At 43.2% G+C, this 27213-nt stretch overlaps 1 protein-coding gene across 4 annotated transcripts in view; it reads right to left on the bottom strand.

Annotated features, from left to right (window-relative positions):
- The window catches only part of TBC1D1 (TBC1 domain family member 1), a 244551-nt gene that overhangs the window by 30570 nt on the left and 186768 nt on the right, over positions 1 to 27213 (bottom strand). For all 4 annotated transcript variants that reach the window (XM_064366284.1, XM_064366292.1, XM_064366294.1 and 1 more), the window contains 3 exons: positions 16596 to 16781; positions 10113 to 10274; positions 3011 to 3169 (listed from right to left, as the gene is read on the bottom strand). In XM_064366284.1, the coding sequence (XP_064222354.1) occupies positions 3011 to 3169; positions 10113 to 10274; positions 16596 to 16781 (507 nt within the window). The remainder of the gene's footprint in view (positions 1 to 3010; positions 3170 to 10112; positions 10275 to 16595; positions 16782 to 27213) is intronic.

The raw sequence follows: 27213 nt of genomic DNA, 5'->3' as shown, positions 1-27213 counted from the left end.
CCAGGAGAGAGCCCAGCCACGCCGAGGCCCTTATGCTGATCTGGCCTCTTCTTTTCCCTCTGCAGAAAAGTGATGACATCTGAGCAGCACGAAGCAGGAGCTGGTCCTGCCCATGGAAGAATGAGGGGAGACTGCAGCGGAATGAAGAGAAGAGGGCAACCGAATTCAGGAGGGGAGACACCCTTCCCGCTCCTCCTCCCAGCCTGTGAGCGAGGGTGGGGAGTAGGGCTGGCTACACTCCCTCCCATTCAGCCTCCTACCCTGAACCTATTTCTAACTTTGTTTCACATGATAGGAACACGATGGCATTTCCTGTTACTCATCACGACTGCAAACACAGCTACTGCCAACTCACAAAACTGCCTTCCACAGGGTCAGTGGGCCACATGGGCCCCAGCTCCATCAAGACGTCGTATTGGCCTGCCACTGCACAGCAGCATGGGGCTCCTGGGCTCAGAGGGTCCCAGGGAAGCACAGAGTGACAGTGGGTTCAGGTCCGGCCACCTCCCCTCAGCTGACTTTGTGACCATGGTCAACATATGACCTCAGTTTCTTCATTTCTTAGAGAGGGTGCTGGCCACCTTCCCAGGACTGCTGTGAGGGCCCATGAGGCCGCCGTGCTAGTGCAGTGCCTCATACTCTGAATCTTAAAGAGATTCTTTGAGCATCTGCTGGGTGATAGCCACTGTCCTAGGAGCCAAGGGTACAACAGCAAAACAGCCCCAGCCCAGTCTGCAGAGGGCTGCATCCTACAAGGGAGAAAGGCAATAAAAAGCCACTGCCATATACTAAGCACAGCTGGGGGAGGTGGAGTAAAAAGCATAATTCCACTAAAAGCTGAATTACCATTGACCCTGCAATCCCATGACTGAGTATATACTCAAAGCAAAATGAATCCTCCTACCAAAAAGACATATGTACTCGCATATTCATCTCAGCACTATTCACAACAGCAAGGACATGGAATCAACTCACATGCCCATCCACAGTGAACTACATAAAGAAAATGTGATACATATACACCACGGAGTACTATGCAGCTACAAAAAGGGCAAACTCATGTCCTTTGCAGCAACATGAATGCAGCTGGAGGTTATTCTCCTAAGCAAACTAACGCAGAAACAGAAACTAAGCATCACGTGTTCTCACTTCTAAGTGAGAGCTCAACATTGGGTACACACAGACATAAATATGAGAACAAAAGACACCGGGACTCCTAGAGGGGGAGGGAGGGGAGGCAGGGGGCGAAAAACTACCTATTAGGTCCTATTCTCACTTCCTGGGTGATGAGTTCAATCATACTCCAATCCTTGCATTGCACAATACACCTTTTTAAGAAACCTGCACACATACTTCTGGAATCTAAAATAAAAGTTGAAAAAAAGTGTCGCTTCTGAAGTCACACTGCCTAGCAGCAAATTAGCTGTCACTTTCAACAAGTTACTTAACCTCTCTGTTTTTATTTTCTCAACCTGAAGAGAAATAGAACAACATCTACCTGATCGTGGTATAAGGATTAAAGAAAGTTTAAGTCCTTTATACAACATTCGGCCCAAGGTGAAGTTAGGCATCAGCAGTGATGATAATAAGCAGGTAACAATGATGGTGATCAATGTGATACACACCATGGGGAGAGTGTGGGGTGTTATGGGGGGCTTAGCAGGACACCTCATCCAGTCTTCAGGTGGGAGAGGAGACCAGTCAGGGACAGCTTCTCAGAGATGATATTTAAGCTAAAGAATAACCTTAAGGGTTATGAAATTAACCTTTAAGGCTGGCTACGTGGCTTGAGAGAAAAGGACTTAATATCGCCCGATGTGGTCACGCTGCACCCTCTGTCGTGGCTGCAGGAACACTCAGAGAGCTGGGCCCCCGCAGGGCCCCAAAGCACTGAGTGCTCCATGCAGCCTTCAGCAGCAGCAGCTGCAAGCAGAACAGGTATTCTGGAAGCAGGGCCTCAGGCTCTAAAAGCAGCAGGGCCAAACTCCTGCCACATCGAGCCAGCTCACCACCAGTACAGACAGCAGCCTGGGTGACAGGCAGCAGGCAAACGGGAATGCATTGCCACCTGACCCCGTGCATGGCCACTGACAAGTCAGGAGGGCCCTCTGTGCATCATAATCACACCCAGTTCAACAAGTTCTTCACAGTGGCAACGGCAAATCTATCCAATACAGTCATCCCGTGGCATCCTCAGGGGACAGGTTGTAGGAGTCCCCACAGATATTAAAATCCGTGGTGCTCAAGGCCCTTCTATAAGATGGTGCCATGTTTGCATATAACCTATGCACATCCTCCTATACGCTTTAAATCATCTACAGATTACCTATTACATCTAATACAATGTAAATCCTCTGGAGATATGACTGTATTTTAAAATCTATATTATTATTTTTTCATTGATTTTTGTTCCCAAATATTTTCCATCTGAGGTTGGTGGTTGAGTCCCCAAATTCAGAACCCATAGATGTGGCGGTGGGAGGGGGGGGTTGTACCCTGTTCCCATCTTTATATTTTTAAAACTACTCAAGAGACAAGGTGCCACCCAGTTTCCAAAATAAAATCATTCAAGGCACACACACAAACTGCTTTCTACAATTTTTCTGATGAAATCTGTTTGTAAGCAGATGAGGGAGTGGCTCCTGTAATTAAACCAAGCCTCGGTTCTGAACATCTATACGTTTTCCAGGATGCTCCCTCAGTTGACTATAAAAACCTCCTATCAGTATTTGAGTTACTGGACTGAACCACAGTTATGGCTGCAGCCTTAATGAACACCCACCCTCCATGCAAAGCCAAGTTAACAGGCTACCCAGTGAAAATACGGAGATTTTTATATGCTTGAAGACGACATGTATGATTACCCTAGGGCTTTTTAAATTAAAAGTCTCAGTAGTAAATTTTGATTGCTAAACCTAAAGGCAGGTCACTAAATAACTTGGACAGTCTCTTCAGATTTTTCATGTGAGTGAAACTTCCATTTCATCTCTAATCGATGGCACAGACTTACCAAGGTCAATAAGAATCGCATGCTGCTGAGAAGTCAGCTGCTTTAAGAGTTCTTTGTATGGCACATCCTTTGGCTGCTGTTTGCTGGGAAACTGGTGTTTAAGGTGGAATTGTTCAGCTAGAAATTTCCAGATTTCACCTCGGTGATGACGTGGCACACCTTTAAAAGGGGGAATAGAAGATACAGAGATAATTTATCCATAGAATACAACTTAATAATAAAAATCAGTTGTGTTTCATGTTCCATGTATCCAAATTCTTGTTCCTTTTTTTTTTTTTCTTGAGACAGAGTCTGGCTCTGTCACCCAAGCTGGAGTGCAGTGGCACAATCACAGCTCACTGCAGCTTCAACCTCCTGGGCTCAAATGATCCTCCCACCTCAACCTTCTGATTAGCTGGAATTACAGGTGCCCACCACCACACCTGGCTAATTATTTTTTTATTCTCGTAGAGACAGGATCTCACTATGCTGACCAGGCTTGTCTCAAACTCCTGGGCTCAAGCAATACTCCTGCCTCAGCCTCCCAAAGTCCTGAGATTACAGGAATGAGCCACTGTGCTAGCCACTAGTTCCATTATTAATTAACAGCACAGGAACAGAAGGGAGGCAACTAAAACCTTGTCCTATTTGCTTCTTCCCTTACTTCCACCCCCCATTCTCCCCTCACTTCCCTGGCCCCTTCCTCCTTTCTTCTCACTTCTCCAATGTGTTATCATGTTCTGACCCTGACAGACTCTGCAAGGAATAAAGAATATGACCTGAGCCCTGGTGTCAATGAACGACATTCTAGGGAAGTAAGGCCAAGTATGAAAAACTGTATTGTAAGCCAGGATCTCAGAAACAAGAGAGAATTAAAAGGAAGTAGAGCTCAGATGAAGGAGAAGTTGGCTTATTTCTAACTGAGCAATCAAGTTTCCACAGAATCCTTCATTTGACCCAAGCCTTAAAGATGAAGGAAAAGGAAGAGAGAAGAGCCACCAGAGAGAAGGAACCGAGAGTGATTCAGTTTGCCTCAGGCACAAGGGTGCATGGGAAAGAGCAGCTGGCAAGGGGGCTGGAACAGTTACTGTCAGAGGCAAAACTGAGGGCAAGAAACCTGCACTTTGTTTGCTAGCTCCAGGGAACCACTGAATGTTTCTGAGATGGTGTAAGCTGATCATAGCTGAGATTCTGGAATTCTGACGAGGCTTCTTTCTGCAAGATAAGCTGCAAGACGGGCCCAGAGGCTGGGCAGGAACTGACCGCGTAGACACTGCCATGAGCATCCAACAAAGCCTAAAAACAGAAAATGTCCACGAGCCTTCACCTAATGCTTTACATGTGATTGATTTGAATACTCACAGTGATTAAAAATGTCTAAAACTCAGAAAAGTTCTCTTGAAGTCAAGGATGTTATTCAAGGCAAACCCAATTTTAAAAGGCAACAGTTTTCCACCAAAATTCTTTAGCTCATTCCTCAGCTATTACAAGGCCAAAAGGTGGGAAGGGGGAGAGCAAGAAGACTGAAGAATCAGATGCCAAGTCTTTCTCGTCTCTTTGGAGAAAGAAGCCTCCGAGTTAGGCATTCATCTTTCTTTCCATCCAGGGAAAAAAGTGACTGCTTTGTACCCTGCCTTGCCACTCAGAGCCTGCCCAGAGGATGATTTCTCTGGTTTCCGTCTCTGGTCACCCTCGGGAAAAGTTTCTGCTCTGGCAAGGTAGCAGCAGCAGACAGCACTGATCATGAGGCCACTGTGCACCATCACCATTCCACGCATGTTACATATATTGGTCCATATCACCCTCATAACCTTCTAAGGGAAACAACAATTATCCTCATGGTAAAGAAAAGAGAGGCAGTGAGAACAGGTCCCTTGCCCCAGGTCATTAGGCCGGTGAGTGACAGCCCAGGGACACTGACTGCCATTTCTTCTTGGTGTCCTCCATGTTGAAAATGTCAAACAAGGCTGCTACTCAAATGGGGACTAGAGAAAAAATATCTTTTGGTCATTCATTGCAAGATATATTTTCTATCTTGCAATGAATGATATAACAACCATCTGTGGATCTGAACCAAATAGTAATCATTTTATTAACAGATTCACAAGGAACTGTTTAGAAAGTCTCAGTGAGCCACCTCTTGGAAGTACTTACTGTGTAGTAAGTACTTTGTTTTTTTCCTTTCACATATCAGGTTTTTTTTAAGTTGGCCTGTAGGAGAAATACAGGGCCCCAGTAAACCATGACCACATCCTATACCTTCTTTAATTTTATCTCAGCATTAATATAATGACCCTGTAGAGTGGGTTGAATGGTGGCCCCTCAAAAAAGATGTGTTCACTTCCTAATTCCTGGAGCTTGTAAATGTTACCTTCTTTGCAGAATTAATTAAGCAAGGACTTTGAGAGGAGGAGAGCATCCTGGATTATCCAGGTAGGCCTATATCCAGGGACAAGCATCCTTATAATAGACATGCAGAGGAGGTGATGAGAAGGGGAATCGATGTGACCAAGAGGGCAGAGGCTGGAGTGCCGTGGCCACAAGTCTAGGAAGCTGACGGCCACCAGCAGCCAGAGGAGGCCAAGTGCAGACAGGCTGACACCATGGTTTTGGAGTTTCGGCTTCCAGAACACTGAGAGAAGAATTTCTCTTGTTTCAGTCACCATTTTTGTAGTAACTTGTTACAGTAGCAACAGGAAACAAATACACCCTGATATCTGCTTTCTACTATATTCTATTTCTTGCCTCCCTCTCTGCTATTCCAGCTCATAGATATATCCTGGGTACATACACACACACACACACACACACACACACACCCTCCCCACAAATACTTCACACTCTGATGACAAGTAAATGTGGGCTGGAAAACAGTCAGCATGGTAAGTGATTTAGACGGAGCTTTATTTCACAAAATACTTTTCTTCAAACTGGAAAGTTTTCCCAAGTTATGAAATGTCCAATTTCCTGTTACTAAATCATTCCCATTATCTTATCAGACCTTTATTTTTTGGAAGAAATAAATATTGGCTGTGTCACTGGACAGTACCCGATATTGTGGTATTCAGGAGTAAGTTTAGATTCTCTGATTGAAAGCACAGGATCAAAAACAGGTTGGACCCCATGTTTTTGCTAAGAATGGCCTGGAACACCCTTCCCCAGCGTGGTGCTGCCTTCACTCCTAATCCAAGAGAGAAACCTGGCAGTGGAGCCCGCCTAGGGCTTGCAGGCAGGGTCTGGGTGGGCAGGAGGTCATTCCTCTACCCCCCATGTAAATTGCTTCTTTCTCACCTAAAAAAGTAATATACACTCACTGTTTAAAAGGAGGGCAAAAAAAAAAAAAAAAAAAAAACCTCTGAAAATGTAAAAGGTATAAAGAAAGTGAAAAACCACCCGTAACTAGAATGAACACATATTTACCATCCAAAGCAGCTGAAGAGGAGGAAGTGAAGAGGAGGAAGGCTATTAACAATTTTGCCAGGACAGGAGTCCTGCCTATGATCCGGTTACCTGCATCGTGGATGTTATTCCATGTATACACATGGAGAACTATCAGCTGCACAGGTGACCATGCTATACTCTTTTCATTTAACAACTTATCTCAGACATCTTTTACATCAGTAAATACAGATCTACTTACAGTGTCGTTTTCAAGGAATATGACAGAATAGTCACATGGTTGGGTATTTTGTTTTGTTTTGGCTATAAATGCCACAATAAGCATTCTTACTACGGTACATTTTTGGTTGATTCGTTTCTAGAGTACGTTTCTATAACTGGCATTGCTGGGTCAAAGGCAAGCAGAGTTTGCCTCTGGCCCTAACTGTCAGAAGCTCAGGCAGCCACTCTGCAATCCCATTCGTAAAAAATACATTCCAGCTTATAAGGTTCTATCTAGATATCGTTAGAGAAATCATTTTGACCTAAACTAAACTGAATTATCTATAATTATGCTATCTTCTCCTAAACTGATACTCTAATACTGCCTCCTCATCTAATTTTAACTGGGAAAAATTTATAAATTCCTTTATTTCTGTCATTTCAGGGTGTTTTATATCACTATGAGGAAGGGCTTCTTTTTTTTTTTTCAGACAGAGCCTCACTCTGTAACCCAGGCTGAAGTGCAGTGGCACGATCTTGGCTCACTGTAACCTCTACCTCCTGGGTCCTGGTTCAAGCCAATTCTCTTGCCTCAGCCTCCCAAGTAGCTGGAATTACAGGCACATGCCACCATGCCCAGCTAATTTCTGTATTTTTAATAGAGTCGATGATTCACCATGTTGGCCAGGCTGGTCTTGAACTCCTGACCTTGTGATCCGCCTGCCTTGGCCTCCCAAAGTGCTGGGATTACAGGCCTGAGCCACCACGCCTGGCTGAGGAAGGGCCTCTTTTTTTTTTTTTTTTTTTTTTTTTCCATTTTTATTTATTTATTTATTTTTATTGCATTTTAGGTTTTGGGGTACATGTGAAGAACCTGCAAGATTGTTGCATAGGTGCATACGAGGCAGTGTGATTTGCTGCCTTCCTCCCCTTCACCTATATCTGGCATTTCTCCCCATGCTATCTCTCCTCAACTCCCCACCCCCCACTGTCCCTCCCCTATTTCCCCCCAACAGACCCCAGTGTGTAGTGCTCCCCTCCCTGTGTCCATGTGTTTTCATTGTTCAACACCTGCCTATGAGTGAGAACATGCGGTGTTTGATTTTGTGTTCTTGTGTCAGTTTGCTGAGAATGATGGTTTCCAGATTCATCCATGTCCCTACAAAGGCCGCGAACTCATCGTTTTTGATGGCTGCATAATATTCCATGGTGTATATATGCCACATTTTCCCTGTCCAGTCTATCATCGACGGGCATTTGGGTTGGTTCCAGGTGTTTGCTATTGTAAACTGTGCTACAATGAACATTCGTGTGCATGTGTCCTTATAGTAGAATAATTTATAATCTAGAAATAGAAATTCCATTTGACCTGGCAATCCCATTACTGGGTATATATCCAAAGGAAGGGCCTCTTAATCCACACAACTGTCCTCTCTTTCAAGATCTCTAAGCCAGAGTTAGCCTCTACTTCAAAGGTCAAAGATATGATTCTAATTTAGTCTCACATTTTTAGATTCAAATTTTTATTCTGAGCCACTAAATAGACCACCGTCATTTGTTTGGAGTTGTTAAATCTTAATGTGTTAAAACCACCTCATTGACAAAAGCCCCCTTTATGGTTAGAGAGAGTTTCTGCCATAAAAAGTGACACGGCAAAGTCAGGGAATACCTAAGGAAATTCCACGTCAGCCTTAGCTCACTCCAGTATATAGAACATTCAATCATCTATGCCTGACTTTCACTACCCAGGGTCCAGATTACTAGAGTATTTCTATTAGCCTCTGCAAAATATGCCCAATGAAAAACAAATATCCAGGTGCCAGGCTTCTAAGAAGCTCAAATATTTGGAATGCTGTCACAGATCCATGCAATTTGTCTTTCACAGAAGCAAAGACACCTGAAGGCGATCATCTAGGCAACTGTGAAAGTGGGAAGAACAGACTCTTCTTTTCTCTGCTTTCTGCCTTTTCAAAATGGCAATTTGGGGCCATTTGGTGTAAGGGTAAACCTTAAGCGACAGCTAAAGGTGCAAGGAATATTAGAATTGGAAGAGAGCTCCAAGATCCTCGGCTTGGTGCAAGTCTCTCATCAGCAAGGAGGCAGGAGCCCAGAAAGAGGGTACCTGCCAAAGTCACACTGAAAGCTGCTGTGGATGTAGCATTTCAGTCTTCACCACTGCATACGTGTTCTGAGAAAGGCACCTTGAGATCCTGTTCAACAGGAGACAGTGCAGTACGGTGGTGTGAACCCAGCTCTGTGGCCTGAGCCACTACTCAACTGCTCTAAGCCCAAGTGTGCTTATCCCTAGGAAGGACAAAGGCATAACAAACAATAACTACCTATGATTACTAAAATCGATGTGAAAACTCAGAAAAGGGTAAAAAATGCCTAAAAGACTATAGTAGAAAACACTGCTTTGTTCCATTAATGCTCCTAGAGATGAAAAATGCACATGCAGTGTTTTTCCACGGTACAACTGATAATGCCAGGAAAAACCCATTCTGTACATATTTGCAACCCTTATTCAAAACACCTAGTTATTCATGATTAGCTCAACTGGAACTCAGTAGCATAGAATCAGATCAGACTCAGGCTTTTACTCTTGCCAGAAGACATTAACATACATTTTTAAAGAAATCATTGTTTGACTAGAACACTAATCATGACTAAGGTAAGCTCCAAAACAGCGCTTCTCAAACTATCTGTGAAACATCAATTTTTTTTTCTTTTTAAAAAATGTTCCAATCCACTACAGACTGACTTTTTTATAACATACAGTAAGAATAAATTAGTAGAAAAACAAAATGAAAAAAAAAAAATGGACAAAATGTAAATCCACATTTTTTATTAGGATCCCTGTGTCAAATTGCCGGAAACATTTCCAAATGCTTAGTCTCAAGTTCTATACTTATCTCTTCTTCTTAGACCAGCAACAGTTTGGGCTGGCAGATCACACTGAGAAAACAGTGAATCCTGCCCGCTCTCTAAGGCCTTACACTATGGCAGACACATGCTGTGTGCTCCTCATAACACCCACTGTCAGCACCCACATCTTACACTTGTGGAACCTGCAGCTCAGAGAGGGTGAGGCATTCGTCTAAGATCACACTGCAAAAGTAAGCAGCAGGGCTGGGACTTAAACCCAAAACCACCCGTCTGAAGTCTGTGCTCCACACTCTATGCTGTCTCCCTAGGGCACCCAGAGAGAAGCCATACGATTAGTTTCTAGTTTATAATTTAATTCCAAGTATATCATCAAATCATTATCCAGTTTATAGGCAACAAAGCCCTTGGGTTTTTCTGTCTTCTTCCTATTTCCTGGACTTCTGGGAATTTTAATTAAGAGGAATCATGAAAGGTGGTGAAACTCCTGTCTATTAAGTAAGATATCTGGAAATAGATTAAGATGTGATGAAAAGAAGGGAGATGGTCACTAAAATTAGACTTAATTTTTTTGTTCCACACTTCTCCCCAATCCCCAATGAGGGGTGAGACTGACTAGGTGATTCCCAATAAAGCTTACCTTGCCCAACAGCCGAGTGCATTTTTTCCATGTCAAACTTAATTTTTGATCTTCCTGGAGTGCTAAGCATCTTTTCCCACACTGTAGTTACTTCTTTAAGACAGGGAGTAATTTCTTCATAATCGAGCTTCAGGCGCTTGTTCAGCAAATCATTTTCGGAGGCTGGAATAGACCATTCAAGAGTGTTAGTCCAGGCTGCAGCTGTGGAGCTCCCATCACACAACATAGCTGCCTACCGGCTATCCTGCTGAGATGTCGAGCAGTACAACCAGCTTAGCGGATCTAGTTGAAGTCACTGCCCATGCCCCTACCCATTTTCCTTGTTTTGGAAAACACTAAAAACCTAGGAAGTATGTGATTTCTCTTACCCCCTCACTCCCAATGTACCCTGTTGGCTCTGCTGCTAAGACAAAACCCACATCTGCCCAGTTCTTTCCATCTTAAACCCTATCAAACCATAAGCCTCCTCAGGACAGGAGCTATGTGTTATTAATAAAATTCCTAGTGACTAGCATGGTTACAACTGGATGCAATTTTTCATCTAAACTAGACGAAGCACTCCAAAGATAGTTTTCTTATTTAGAGCCAAACCTCTGTTTGGTAGCTTCTACCATTGATCCCATTTCTGCTTCTTGGAGCTCAACTATATAAATTTCTCCCTTTCAAATGACACCTCTCAAATATATGAAGATAGCTATTGTTTCCCACCAAAACTTAACCTAAAGCTGCATGAAGAATTATAACCAAATTATCAAACTCGGGGGAATAATATTGATAAAGGGAAATGTGAAATTAACAATTTACATTGATTCCTGGGCCCAATCTCTCATTTCATGGCCACAGAAATTGAAGCTCAGAAACATCAGGTGATTTGTCCACGGTTATTTACTAGCTAGGAGGAAGCTGTGTGATCCTAGGCCCAGTGCTGCCTTCCTCTCAACTTTTATGGTTTTCCATCTACCATCTTTAATCTTTCCCCTCTTGCTTTGACGAATACATTTCTAAGGTCCTGTTACACAATTCTCTACATCTCTGGAGTTCACATTTTTTAAAAATGTCAATCATAGTTTTTTTTTGCGGGGGGGGGCTGTGATTTGAGCGATGAGAAAACACAATAAATGTCACTAGAGTTGAGCTAATCCTTGCAGCAAATCAGGTTTGGGGCTAGCCTTGCTGAACAGCAACTGGCAGCAGTGCTGGGCCCTCGATGCCAGCGTAGTTCCCATGGCAGTAAGGCTGCTACAAGCGCGTCTGGCCATCCTAACAGAGCCCAGCAGGCCACATGAGGAACCTGCTCTGAAGTCAACACAACTTCACACAGCCAGAAAGAACTGGTCAGAAGATTCAGCTGAAAAGGCTCAATCCATGTATTTTGCTATTGGCCCAAGCAACATCCTGCTGTTTCAGTGTCCTGACAACATTGCTGCCTAAAATCAGTGGCCTCCAAAATGCCTTATCAACCAAGGCAGATGGTGCAGACCTGCAACAAACACCCAGGCTCCAAGGCCAGAACTTCAGATACAGGACCCAGCTGTTCACAACATTAAATAAGACCCCACATGCCCATGTGGTTTTTTAAGCTTGTGGGGATCGGGGAATAGGACCGACCGAGATCAAAAGTAAATTTGCAACAAAGTTCTCTAAAATATTTATTACGGTTTAACACAAATGTCTGAGCCAACTTGGACTTTGTGATAATGCTCAGGTCTGGAGGGCGGGCTATGGCTGCTCTGTCCCCAGTTCTGCTCTGTTAACAATGGCATTCTCAGACAAAACTGTCTCGCCAGCTGCCACTACCTCTTGAAGCTTAGAATAGAAAGCTAAGAGGCTGGGAGGCTCGGCATCTAAATGACCCCCACACTTGCAGAGATTTTAGAAGAACTGCACTGAATATTTGATTTTTAAACCATCACATATTATTTAACTAAGAAAAATATTTTTTAAAAAAACAAAAAACATTAATTGTAATTTAAAATTTAATGTTATCACATCATTTTAGTCTTAGTACTAAGTATAAAATGCAGAATTATATGAATTGGCTCAACCAGCAATAACATGCCAACACCAAGCCATGGCTGTATTGAATCACATGATGTGATCTTGCATTAGGCTGCTCACATCTTCATTTAAAAATAGGGAAAAATGGGCCAGGCGCAGCGGCTCATGCCTATAATTCCAGAACTTTGGGAGGCCAAGGTGGGTGGATCACCTGAGGTTAGGAGTTCGAGACCAGCCTGCCCAACATGGTGAAACCCCATCTCTATTACTAATAACTAAAAAAAAATAGTCGGGTATAGTGCCAGGCACCTGCAATCCCAGCTGCTTGGGAGGCTGAGGCAGGAAAATTGCTTGATCCCAGGAGGCGAGGTTGCAGTGAGCTGAGATCATGCCACTGCACTCTAGCCTAGGCATCAAGAGCAAAACTTCGTCTCAAAAAAACAAGGGGGAGGGAGGGGGAAATGGCCTTGCAGAGGGGACAGCAGAGGACTGGTGGCTTCAAAGAGAGGCGATGCTTTTTGTCCTAACACCACTGAAAATTAGCTGTCTAATTTTGGAGAAATCACAACTTCAGCTTCCAAGTGCTACAGTAGAGTGAGGTAGACTTAGATGGCACAGTATGGTTCTTTCCAGGATGCAATGCTTCCAGAATAGTAAAAATATTTGATTCATATATTCAAGTCAGGAAATAGGCTTAACCATAGGAAAAACTTTCTCACACACATTCTTCTAAATTCTTTCCCAAAGAGTATGCAAGTCAGCTTGAACCCTTGATCAATTTCAAGAGCCAACCCAGATATAATTTAACCTTCCTTTAAGAATGGAGAAAAAAAAAACCCACAATAGGATGCCTATCTCTCTAAGCACCTAGTATAGTAGGCCCTCGAAAAATGTCTTTCTGCTAAATTTCGCTTTTTTATAATGTTGATAAGTGAAAAATGGATTTTCAGCCCGGGGCCTTGGTCTGTGTGGAGTTTGTGTTCTCTCCATGTCTATGTGGGTTTTCTCCAAGTGCTTCAGTTTCCTCCCTTGTCCCAGAGATGTGCACATTAGGTTAATCAGTATGTCTACATGGTCCCAGTATGAGTGTGTGTGTGTGTGTGAGTCACCCCGAGACCGGATGACATTGAGTCCAGGGCCGGTTCCTGTCTTGCACCCTATGCTGCAGGGATAGGTTCTGGCCACCTAGACCCCGAAGTGAAGTAAGTGGAAAAATAATTACCTTTTTTTTTTTTTCCGGACAGAGTCTCTCTCTGTTGCCCAGGCTGGAGTGCAGTGGCATCATCTTGGCTCAATGCAACCTTTGTCTCCTGGGTTCAAGTGATTCTCTTGCCTTAGCCTCCTGAGTAGCTGGGATTACAGGTGCCCACCACCACGCCCAGCTACTTTTTTTTTGTAATTATAGTAGAGAAGGGGTTTTACCACATTGGCCAGGCTGGTCTCAAACTCCTGATCTCAGGTGATCTACCTGCCTCAGCCTCCCAAAGTGCTGGGATTACAGATATGAGCAATTGTGCCAAGCCAAAAATTATCTTATTTTTATTAATCTTTCTTAAATGTTTGCATAGCTCACAATTACATTAATATTTAATATTAGAAGTGTCTTAGGTCTTTATTTATAATTTGGTGGGCCGGGCGCGGTGGCTCACGCCTGTAATCCCAGCACTTTGGGAGGCTGAGGCGGGTGGATCACGAGGTCAAGAGATCGAGACCATCCTGGTCAACATGGTGAAACTCCGTCTCTACTAAAAATACAAAAAATTAGCTGGGCATGGTGGCGCGTGCCTGTAATCCCAGCTACTCAGGAGGCTGAGGCAGGAGAATTGCCTGAACCTAGGAGGCGGAGGTTGCGGTGAGCCAAGATCATGCCATTGCACTCCAGCCTGGGTAACAAGAGTGAAACTCCGTCTCAAGGAAAAAATAAAATAAAAAAAAAATAATTTGGTGATGTTTTTGTGCCCGTAAATATGCCATAGGAACGTACTCTTGTTTTTATCAATAAACCCTTGGTAAAATTGGTTTCATTATACCGCATTTTGCTGAAAGTCGCAGTTTCCACGAGCCTATTGGCAACATTAAGCGAAGACTTACTGTACACTCTGGCTGCTTCTTGTCAAATCCTGCATCTATATTTAATGTAAAAGTTCTGCCCCCCCAACCCACCCCGACAAAACTTACTAAACATTTTTTTTTTTTTTTTTTTTTTTTTGAGACGGAGTGTCGCTCTTGTTACCCAGGCTGGAGCTCAATGGCACGATCTCGGCTCACCACAACCTCCGCCTCCTGGGTTCAGGCAATTCTCCTGCCTCAGCCTCCTGAGTAGCTGGGATTACAGGCACGCGCCACCATACCCAGCTAATTTTTTGTATTAGTAGAGACGGAGTTTCACCATGTTGACCAGGATGGTCTCGATCTCTTGACCTCGTGATCCACCCGTCTCGGCCTCCCAAAGTGCTGGGATTACAGGCTTGAGCCACCGCGCCCGGCCACTAAATATTTTTAAGCAATCAGGCTCTTACTGCTGGTTATTTTTCCCAGCAATCCAGGTTCTATACACACTAATACAATAGATCAATGCTTCCAACATTATATTAAACAAGTTTATTGCGTTTTCACCACAGAGATAAACATATGTTGAACTTTACAGAGCTAAGAAGAGAAACAAAGCAAATAGTCAAAATAAAAGACCACAAAAACTGAGCAGTGCCAAGAAGCCAGATGAAATGAGGAAGCATTAGAAGAATGTTGGCAAGGGCCAGTAAACTTAATGCAACACCTGGCAAGGTGTTCCAGGTAACCTTAGGAAACTCTCGCCTGTTCATTCTAGTCTGCCTGGTCATTGTTTGCACAGCAGAATGCTTTCTGCTTTTGTAGCATACTGATTTCGCCTCGCCAATTACAGCTGTCCTCACCACATTCTGAAGAAGCCAGCTGTGAGCACCATTCCCATTTTATAGCTATGCCCTGATTTTACATGGCTGTCATTTGCAAGAAGATTGGCCAGTATCAGCATTAAAGTTTATGACCTATGTGATGAACATAACTGCCTTTTTCCTCTTCAACAAAAATCCCAAGATGCACAGGAATATAACTGCTGTGCTTCTGAGCTATCATTTAACTGATGAGACATGCAGTAACGCCATCACTATCAAACATCTTTTTGACATCTGCTTTTAGAATTATGTTCAAGAACACACAAGAAAGCGGCAGAAAAACTGAGTTGGAAGAAAACAGCACTCATCTGCTCTACCTGCCCTCCAGTGTGCTATCACCTTCCACAGCACCCTGATGGGAGGACCTGTCTTTCTCAGCTTCAGAACTGCATACTGGAAAGCTTACTAACCTATTCCAACTAAGGGACTACTTTCATATCGGAAGGTCTTATTCCTTTATATTTCATTTTTTGTTTTCAGTCAAAAGATACAGACACTATCTCTTTACAGTCTATGAATTCGTACTTTTCAACTGCAGAAACTATGTTGCCAGTACCCAGTGTTGTCATAACTCACAATATCTCATGGACATGCACAGAGAATGTCTATCCACTCGCTATGACACTAGCTATGAACTGAAACTCATGGGATGCAACACATTCTTGAGAGCTTATTCCTCAGACTTGGTGTCTGAATGACTTTCAGCTCTAAAAGCAACAAGGTCATTTTAAAAGACCAAAATCTGCAATCAAGGATGATGCTGAATGAAAGGTACTTTAATTCCAAAATTGTTCTGGGGCAATGGCAGTATGACTGAACCACCTGCTACATCTTCCCTTTGAAAGGGACTATGCAGACTTCCTGCTCAAAATCTTCATTACTTCATAACGGGGCAGTTGTCTGGATACCCTAAAACCCATGCTCTTTCCAAAGGGTATGTAAACTTTGCGTCTTAAGCTACTTTGAAGATAATATTAATTGGTTCCAGTGTCAGTATGGAAACAGGAAATGAACAAAATGTAAACTTTACAAGTTCATATCATATTTTGACACTATCGATATCAGTACAGGTAGAACTCAGCTAATGTTTTTTTTTTTTTTGATTACTTGCAACTCACTGAAAAAGCACATAGAGTAAAGTTATGCATTTTAACGACTTACACAAGAAAAGTTCGTACGTAACACACAGGCACAGACTATGGCTGAGGATAAAGTTGAGAGAGCGAGAGAGAGAGTGGGGGGCAGGAGGACAAAACAAACACCTCTCAGAGTGTTAGAGCTTAGATTTAAAGCTTGTATCTCAGAATTTCTAAACACTGTACAAATAGCGACCATATAGGAATAATGAATACAGTTGGTGAAACTATCATTAGATCACCAAAAAGTAAACAGTGTTAATAAGACTCTGAAACAGCAAGCAGATACTATAGATAGATGTGTACATTAGACTATCATGCTGCTGTATTTTTAAGACAGCATGCTATATCTGATGTGATTCACTTTAGAGCCAAGATAAGACCAGGCCTGCTCAATAGCAAGGTGGCAAACCAACCTTGGAGCTTCTGATTTTCCTTCTCCATTCTGAGCAGCAGTATCTGTTGAAGAATAGCCTTTTGCCACAGCTCTCGGAGCTCACGAGATGTCCTTTTCTTTTCCTCTGGTGCAGGGCCAAAGGGTCCATCTTCACAAACTGGTTCTAAAGGAGATCGTGGGGGAAGCTCTCCCAGCTCTGAATAATCTGGAGAGGGAAAAATACATTCCAGAATTGTCATTTTTCAACATAAAAATGTATGCTCAAACACAGTACCAAATCAGCAAATTCTGTTAATTCAGATGAAATATAATAAGACCACCAAACTTAAAATTCATGTGTTAATACGCATTGGAATAAGCCATGTCTGAGCCACAAACATGAAAAAATGATACATCAAATAGCAAGCAAAACTTCAGTAGCTGAGGAAGTATTTAAAGATACCTGCTTTTTAAGGTGTAATATTTTTTAACTTCTTCTGAAAATGTTATTTAATATTATTAATTATATAAAACGTTCATACAGTGCCTACCGTGTACCAAACTGTTCTCAGAGCTTTATGTATAACAATTTAACACCCACAAAACTCTAAGACATAGGTATTGTAACTATCCGGTTTTAAAGAAATGCAAACCGAGTCACAGGGAGTTTATACAACTTGCCTAATGTCACAGAACTAGGAAGGAGTTGAGCCAGGATTGGAACCCAACAGTCTGGCTCTCATGTGCATTCTTAACCTCTGTGCTATCTGGCCAGGTATTCTAAAAGAAGATTAAAATGCATTGAATAGCCTGTAATAACAGTGACCATTAACAGACCCTCTACCAAGTGCTGGGCACTGTGCCATGCATTTTATATAGGTAGACTCGTTTAATCCTGATGACAAGTCCAGAAGGCAGGTATTAGCCTGGAAAGGAAACTGAGGTTCGGTAACTTGCCCAAAGTCATACAGTGAGTAAGTAGGTTCCCTGGCACACTCTAGCTCACATCTTTCTGATTCAGAAGACCATTTGCTTCCCACTAGATACCACTATAATCCAAACGTTTCCTATGTCTAAATTACACAGCTTTACAGAATCTTATTTCATTATGGTCCTATCAAACAAATGAATAGACAAAAATTCTACATCTTTTGGGAATTTACATGCATTATAGGAGGATGTTCCTTTGTACTGTTGAAATTATCTATAAAGCAAGAGTTGAAATTATCTATAAAGTATCACCTCAATTTGATACATATTATGAGAGGCAGTATAGTTTAGTGATTAATAGGGCAGGTTCTGGAGTCAGGTTGCCAAGATTCTAATCAAGACTCTGTCATTCAGTATGGTGATTCCTCAAGGACCTAGAAATAGAAATACTATTTGACCCAGCAATGAGTATATATCCAAAAAGTTATAAATCATTCTATTATAAAGACACATGCGCACATATGTTTATTGTGGCACTGTTCACAATAGCAAAGACTTGGAACTAACCCAAATGCCCATCAATGATAGACTGGATAAAGCAAATGTGGCACATATATACCATGGAATACTATGCAGCCATAAAAAAGGATAAGTTCATGTCCTTTGCAGGGACATGGATGAAGCTGGAAACCATTATTCTCAGCAAGCTGACACAAGAACAGAAAACCAAACACCACATGTTCTCACTCATAAGTGGGAGTTGAACAATAAGAACACATGGACACAGGGAGGGGAACATCACACACCGGGGCCTATTGGGAGGTGGGGGGCTAGGGCAGGGATAGCAGCGGGTAGGGGGGCTTGGGGAGGGATAGCATTAGGAGAAATACCTAATGTAGATGATATGGGGTGATGGATACAGCAAACCACCATGGCACGTGTATACCTATGTAACAAACCTGCATGTTCTGCACATGTATCCCAGAACTTAAAGTATGATAAATTTTTTTAAAAGATTCTGTAATTTTTGATTTTGTGATCTTTAGCAAGTTGCTCAACCTCCTGATGCTTCCACTTCCCAATCTGTCAGGTGGGTATGACAGTGCTTCCCCTCAGAGTGGTGGTAAAGAGACTGAGTTAATAGGCTATAAACCACTGAGAACAGGGCCCAACACAGACTAAGAACACAATAAAAAAAAAAAAAGCTTGTTGTTTGCTATCATATATTTACTAGGGGCACAGAAAAGAAATAGAAATTTCAGCTACTCAACTGTAAGCCCTAACAAGGTTAGAACCTTGCTACCTTGTCGACAAGGCAAGGTCATCACTGAGCACAGCTGCTCACACCCAGCAGGTGCCTAAAAAATAACTGTTGAATAAGAGAAGGAACAGAAGTACAGTGTTTACATGTGCTGTTATTTACGTTTTCCCTCTATTTTCTAAATTTGAGGCAATAAATATTTTAAAAATAAAAACTAAGGAAAAATAATGCAAATCTATTCTAATTAAAATCAAAGATGGAAAAAATATTTTCCTGCAAAACACTTAGAAAACAAATCCCTCCCCCTGCCAAAACCTGTATACTTAGGATTAGTCATTACTGAATATGATATAGTTCAATTTCATCCTTGTATTTAATTTTATTCTGCAGTGTGAAGTCTTTCATTTGAGCCCTTTCCTTTTTTCTTTTTTTTATTCTTTTACCATCTTGGCTCTTGGAATTCTGTGGGACACTGCAGTTGTGATTAAAGTTCTGCTTTATCTCATATTGGAAGCGTATCTCCCACTGGTTTACAAGAGTCTCATTTCCGAAAACTAATTCCTATGAGGTGTTCTGGCTGGCATGGCATGCACTCTCACAACTCATGTGTGCCAAGAGAACCCAGGACCCAGCTAGGCAACAGAGGGGAGCACTGTTGAGAGTTAGGTGGGGTTGACCTGGATATTCTTTTTTTTTTTTTTTTTTTTTTGAGTTAAAGTCTTGCTCTGTCACCCAGGCTGGAGTGCAATGGCACGATCTTGGCTCACTGCAACCTCTGCCTCCCAGGTTCAAGTGATTTTTCTGCCTCAGACTCCCCCGTGAGTAGCTGGGATTACAGGCATGCACCACCACTCCTGGCTAATTTTTGTATTTTAGTAGAGATGGGTTTTTACCATGTTGGCCAAGCTGGTCTCAAACTCCTGACCTCAGGTAATCCACCTGCCTCAGCCTCCCAAAGTGCTTGGATTATAGGTGTGAGCCACCAAGCCTGGCTGACCTGGATATTCTTAAACCCTACCAGTAAAACAAGGGCTCACCTCACCTAAACTCCTTCTTCTAATCTCATCCTTCCTGTTTACCACAGCCTTCCTCTTCCCAGGGTCTTGAAACTTCCTACCGTGTTCCTTTCAAATTCAGAATCACAATGAGCAGGTGTAACTCAGGCCTGGAGGATGGAACACTCCTAGCAGTTGGGGCTGCTTGTCCCCAGATCCATTTACTCTCTGCCACTTGGGCTACTGACAAGGACCACTGTCTATAGCAGTTTATGAAACTCTGGTTTTATTTTATTTATTTTGGATCTGCAAAAATACAAGTATCGTTTGCTGATGGCAAATGAGAGGTTTAAGACCTAAACTGTCTCCCTAATGTTTTCTACTTTTCGATCTTTTTCTTATTTTCACTAGCAACAGTTTGTTGAGCTTTTACCATATGAGTTCTTGACACAAATAAGCTTGTTTGATTCTTACAACACTCTCATAGGACAGGTGATATTATCTCTATTTTCCAGCTAAAATAAGTAAGGTGCAGTGAGGTTTTATAACTTGGCCAAGGTCACACAGGTAGTAAGAGTCAGAGCCATGATGTGAAAAAAGGTGTATTTTCCTCCAAAGTTAAAAAAAAAAAAAAAAAAGTTTACCCTGTGCTTCTCTATGTCTACGTGCACAAGCCTCACTGGGGATCTTGTTAAATTAAAGATTCTGACTCAGCAAGTCTGAGGGGGGCATCTCCATCAAGCTCCCCGATAATGCCGCCACTCCTTGTTCTCCAAGCACACTCTGAAGAGCAGGGCTCCACGCTGCAGCGTTCCTCTCTATTTCCTCATGCAGCCTACGCACTTCCTAGCACGTGGGCTCGTCTCCTTCACTGGGAACACAGTTCAGATGCTGTTGTTAGCTGCCTGAATTCAGGTCCTCAACACATGGCAAGAGCTTGTCCCAAACTTGGTCAGGGGATCCAGGCCAAGTCCAGAATACAAATGACATATTCAAGCACTAGTATTAATTTCACCTCTGCATGAACTAAATAAAAGCTGATCCACCGCAAAGGTCAGCAAATAAACCCAAGAGTTTAGAGGAGGGTTTCTCGACCTCAGTACTATTGACATTTTGGGGCTGGATAATTATTTGTCATGAGGAACTGTTTTATACACTGCAGAATGTTTAGCAGTCTCCCTGGGCACAGTAGCATCTGCCCACCCAAGTAATGATGATAAAGAATGCCTCCGCACATTGCTAAATGTTCTCTAGGGGTCAGGAGGAACAAAACCACCTCTAATAAGAACCCCTTATTAGAGTTAAATCTCTAAAAGATTCAGAGTTAAAATCTCACCATTTTGTCTCTCCTAAACCCTAGAAGGGGTAAAAATGCATCTCCTTCATCCAAATTCATTTCACATGGTAACAATTACTGATTTTTATAGTTTACAATTAACAATAAAGTTTTATAATATTTTTTGTTCACATTAAGAGTATCCTAGCTACAAAATAGTTCAGTAATTTATAAAGGGAGATAGCTAAAATCTTTGTTTGTTCTAAATTTGTCCTGCTGAATCAGTCCAAGTAAGCTGCTTTCTCAACAATGCCAAAAGATCCAGATTGGGGACAAGGCTTTGGCTTTGTAATTAGTCCTCCTTCATGCATGTGTAGTCTTGAGAGATGTGGACTTGAGTGGAGTGACAGATTGAGGAGAATAAAATCAAAGTCCCAGGCAACTGTCAGCTGAGAACCTTGTTCTAATGATAAACACGGGCACTGTTTTAACTTGCATCATTCCTAAGTCAACCCTACCAGCATCGAGTCCCTTATATGTACTCAGCGATGCGAGGCGTTAGGTGGTCTAAGGAGGGCTACTCTGAGGTTTCTATTCTCTAAAACAATCCCAGGGATCTGGCTTCTCTCCACAACTTGCATTCTTGCTGAGATACAGCTGCACAGAGGCCAGTGTGGGAAGCGTGGCTTGGCTCAGCATAGCAGAGGCTGAACTGAGGCAGGGACTGCTCTACCTCGTGGGCCAAGTTTGTTAGTGCCTCTTGTGAAAATGTGTACCTTTTGGGTTCCAGTCCCTCAGTAAAAATGTGAGAAATGATATTCACCTCTGACTGCCCAACTGTGGAGACCACAGGCATATTTTAAAAGTCCGCAAAGCCACCAAACCAAAGGGCTGCTATAACACCTTAGTCCAGGATTCGATTTTACTATTCTGACATCTCCTATAATGACAGGATGTGGAACACTTAAATTATGTAGCCTTTCAGAAACTATAGCCTCCAATGGGTTCTAAGAATTTTAAAACCAGTCATAATTCAGGGGGCCTTAGAGACAATTGCCTCCCATTAAATCATTGCTGTGACACTCCCAACAGACTCATAAATATGATCTATGCTGGCATGTTGATATTTTAGATGCCAAACGAGTCTCCAACAACTCCGTACTGTTGCATTCTTTCTATTTGCACACAAATGTGTGGTAAAGAGTGTGACATCGCGTCATTGTTATGAACAGCTATTTGTCAAGTATCTGGTTCTCTCAAGTGTAGAATACAGGGCTGCTTTTTTGCATTTTCACAAAGCACTGGCATTAAGTTCTGAACTGCAGTTCTCCTGCTTTTAAAGACATGACTTTAAATCACATGTTAAGTGCCCTATAAGAAAGAGGAGCTCCAGAAGGAAATGAGGAGACAGATCCTTATTCTCTAATTTTCTGGCTTTTTCTGTGTGTTAACTACCATAGAGCATGTTATAATTCTCTTCATCCCTCCTAAAAATTCTGAACTCCATGCCAAAAAAAAAAAAAGAACTTAAAAAAAATTCCAGTTATTCTCAAACCTCTGTTTTAACAACATGAATTGATTCTGGAAAGGAGAAAACTGAACATTAAATCTCTGGAGAAAAGTTAACAACAACAGAGATTAACATCTGCAGCATCTGTTGTAACCAACAGCTCAAGATAATTTCTTAGAAAAAACAAGGCATAATGACCATGTAGACTTCATGTTGTCACACTGTTTACAAAGGAGGAGCAGCTTTACCTCTCCTACAACAGAAAGCAGAGGCCAGGAGGCAGAGATTCCTATGTTCCCTGCCATATTCCATGCCTGGCTAACAGCAGATACGCATGGAACATTCAATGAATAAACTGATTCATTTGCCCAAGACCACTCTCAACCCTGCTATGACTTTTGTGGATGATTTATGGAAAATAATCCAATGAGAACCTGATTATTTCCTATAGTTGCATTATATGACAGTCTAGCTATAGGAAAACAGAATTTTTTTTAAAGAAAACATTCATTTGCTATAAAGATATACTGTTAATTTATTGCCTCATGCAAGGTCTGCTGCTAGAAATCCGGGTATGAATCAGGGTAGCAGAGAAGTACATGACTACTAATACAAAGGAAATACAAAGAAAGTGTTCTAGAAGTTCAGCAAAGAAAGATGAATTTCAGTTTATCAGGTCAAGAGCATGGGCTCTGGAGCCAGGTATGGGATAGAGCCTGGGTCCACCACAGTCTCAACCTCAAGCTACTCTACCTCAAACAGGTTATCTGATCACTTGCCACCTCAGTTTCCTAGTCTGCAAAATCTGCATAATACTGCCTAGTTCATAGGATTATTGTGAGCATGAAGTAGGTAAATGAGTGGAAAAAATAAGCCTGCACACAGTAAACATTTAATAAAATGTCAACTACCCTTCTTCTTTCCATCATTGTCATCAGTCTTTGTGAAAAGGGGGGGCTGGTTCTTGAAGGACAGGTAAAATCCACACAGGTTTAATTGCCAGGGGCCATTTTAGGTAAATGGACCAGCATAAACAAGGTGTGCAGGTAACTGTTCACTCACCACTGATAATGACCCATTTTGTCTAATGACCAGAGAATACGCACATGAATACAGAAGACAAGGCCAGCTGACTCTAGATTGCTTAAGGTCTAGTCGATCCACATATTAATTAGTAAGAAACTGGGAATTCCAGAAGATCGTGGGTTTTGAAAGCAAAAGTGATTTCATATATACATTCTTGAGCACTGGTACGATATCCTGGCAGGCAGGGAATGCACAGCCTCATGGATCAGACACATGAAAGGCCACTACCCAACGGTGAGAACAAGTGTTCAAAAAAGAGCTATGGACACAGAACAGAGTGCCTAACTCTGCCTAAGATGGAGGCGGTGGGAGGGGAGGGGTGTGATGAGGAGACAGACGCACACACACACTTAAAAAGAGAAGCCAAGATAAGCAGTAACAAGAACCAGGAGCAAGAGGCCTGCAGATCTTTATTCCCACTCTCTCCCAAAATAGCCGTTTAGGGTAAACTTCCAAGGCTGTGTGAGGATGACTTAGAGATGAGGAAGTCAAAAGTCCTGACTCAGTCTGGTTAGAGGTCATGACAGCAGCTGAGAGGAGCACTGAAGACCACATGGTGGTAGGAAGTCCAGGGAAGAGAACCAGGAAGAGGCTCAGAGAACAGGCCTGGCTAGGCGAGCCCAGGGCACAGAGGGCAGGTGGTGGCTCTAAATGTGAGGTCTACAGGAGCTGGAGAAGAATCGAGAAAAAGCTGGAGGCAAGACATTACACATGGGAGAACTTATCATTGGAAAGAAACAGTGTTTGTTTTTGTATCTGCAAGGGCAAGGACACTGTATTTTTTGAGGAGCTGAAAGTCAGGGCTCTCAGTCTCAGCCAGAAAATTAAGTACTGATGTTTGTAACAGGTTGCCCTGTCCTATGACCACTTCTGTAACACTGATCTCCAACTGCGGTTCTTGTAATTTTATGAGACATCCTGGGGTGGAAAAGCCCACCACGGCCCCTGGTCAGTGCCACCAGGATAAGCACCAGAGGGCTGCGTCCGGGAGGCTGGGCCTTGCCTCCCCATGGACTTTGCACCAGCAGCAGCCTTCGCCACCTGGCCCTTATTTTCCTTCTTTCTTCAGGGTTGTGGGGAAACTGTGAGCACTCACAGGAACATGGCACTGAAAGGGACACTGGAAAATGACTTAGCTCAACCTCCCTCTCTTCCAAGATGTGGAAACTGAAGCTTAAAGAGGTCCGAAGTCACATTTTCTGGGCACTTACTATGTGCTGGTCAGTATGCTTTACAAGTACCCCACTGATTTCATCTTCACAACCACTGTGGCAAGGCCTGGGACACTGAGCTAATAAGTTGGAGGAGCCAGGACTAGAACTTGGCCAGCTCATCCTGGTGCCTTGGGGTAATGGACACAAAAAGCAGAGAGGAAAAGAAGCAGGCACCTGATGATGCCAGTGCTGGTACCAACTGCCAGGAGATGGGCAAGCTCCCTGACCTCTTTGTGTGTCAGTTTCCTCATTCATAAATCACAGACACCACCCCCTACAGCTTTGTTGTGGGGATTAAATGAAAACTCCTTGAACGCACTTAAAAACAGTACTTGGACAAGAGTAAGTGCTGAGTTCCTATTAATATCATTATCTATTTTGTTCTAAAAAAAGATAATCTATTTGGCAAACTCTTTCTGTTGCTTTGACTTCTTCCCAATCAGACTGGGGTTGGGGCTAAAAAAGAAAGTTCATTTACTGAAGAATACTGGAGAAGAGAAACCTGTTCCATGAAGAAAATACCAATGTTTTCCCAGGGGCTCTCCCCAACAAGAGGAGGCTTGGTGTGTCCAGGGCCCATGGTCATGTAGAAGTAGTGGGGGAGAGGGGTGGGGTTTTGGCCTTTCTTTGTCTGGCTGACTTTCCTCTGTCAAAGCTCAGCTCCAAGGTCACGCCCTCAGAGATGGCTTCCTCCTGCTGTGCCTGCTCCAAGGGACCCCAGGTGCCTCCTCTGTGGCCCACAGCACCATGGCATCCTGAGCACAGAAAACAAACGCAAGAGGAGCTCCAAGAAGCAGGAGACCAAGGAGCCTGGAGCAACTCAGGGAAGACTGGGCAGAAAGGAGAGAGGACAAAGAGGGACGGGACAGCCTGCGAGGGGCCAGCGACAAACACTCAGAGTGGAGGGAAACAAGCAGGCCCAGGGGCCATGCCACTCTCAGCCCAAGGAACTGGGATTCAGCTCCTTTACACAGTTTATTCTTAAATCATGCAAAACTATCATAAAACTTCACATATACTTCCTACATAGATATCTGACACTTTCATATAACTTTCTACATATAAAACCTTATAAGAAACGTATCACAATGTATTAATCCCTCCCCTACCTTCCCATGACTAATCATTCATTCAATTCATCACAGAACAGTGATGAAATGAAACCAAGCTCTACCCCTAAGGAGACAGCTGAGCAGGCCACCGTTCCAGGTCTGTGTGCCAAGGAGTCAAGGGCTGCCCACAGGGTGGAGAGAGTGCGGAGGGTGGCTGTGCAAGCCCAACGTCAGAAGAGATGATCCCAAGTGAGACTTTCATGGGCATGGGGAGGGGTGGGAGCAGGGAAAGGTCTAGTGCGGAATTCTGACACACCACTGAGAAGGATGAATGCCAGAGACAGGGGGCAGTCTTTCCTTGGCAAGTGCAGGAATTAAAATAAAACAGCATGATGAATTTGATGACTGCAAGTAGCTCCCCACAGCCTGGCGAAGGGGCAGCAAGTGCCTGCAGATGGTAACAGGTGGGTTGGGTCAGGAGGTCAGAAGGAAAAGGGCCTCCTGTGCTGGGCAAGGCCACCATCCTGACCATACTCTGAAGAAGAGGTGAGACACAGCAGAGAGCAGGTGGGCAGGAACCACGTAGAGTTACCCTGTCTGCCACCCACGCTTAGCCCTCTGATCTCATCCACATGGATTTTTTTTTCAAAAGGTGTTAGCTGGGCATGGTGGCTCATGCCTGTAATCCCAGCACTTTGGGAGGTCAAGGCAGGCAGATCACCTGAGGTGGGGAGTTCCAGACCGGCCTGACCAACATGGAGAAACCCCGTCTCTACTAAAAATACAAAATTAGCTGGGTGTTGGTGGCAGGCACCTGTAATCCCAGCTACTTGGGAGGCTGAGGGAGGAGAATCGCTGGAACCTGGTAGGCAGAGGTTGTGGCGAGCCGAGATTGCACCGTTGCACTCCAGCCTGGTGACAGAGCAAAACTCTGCCTCAAAAAAAAAAAGAAAAAGAAAAAGAAAAAAAAAGTTATCAGATCACCCAACATTCGTCGTTTACATTGTACACTCTGATTACAGCTGCTGGTCAAACCTACTCGGCTTGGACCTCCCTGTGGGCTCAGAGGTAAGACATCTGACCACTCCCTCTCTGAGCACATGGGTCACAGTGGACAGAACCCAAACCGTGAGTTCAGTCTATGGGTGAAGTTCACAAAATGTGGTCCCCCCATGACCTTCATCATCAGCACTACCTGGGAGCTTGTTAGAAATGCAAATTCTTGGTCCCGCCCCAAACCTACTGGATCAAAAACTCTGGGGTAGATCCAGCAACCTGGGTTAAAACAATTGGGAAATTCTGATGCACACAAAAGGTTGAGAATCTCTGGCCTT

This window comes from Aotus nancymaae, unplaced genomic scaffold (assembly GCF_030222135.1).
Source record: "Aotus nancymaae isolate 86718 unplaced genomic scaffold, 86718_ANA_hifiasm-v0.15.2.pri h1tg000006l, whole genome shotgun sequence".
Lineage (NCBI taxonomy): Eukaryota > Metazoa > Chordata > Mammalia > Primates > Aotidae > Aotus > Aotus nancymaae.
This window is presented reverse-complemented; position numbering and strand designations above follow the sequence as displayed.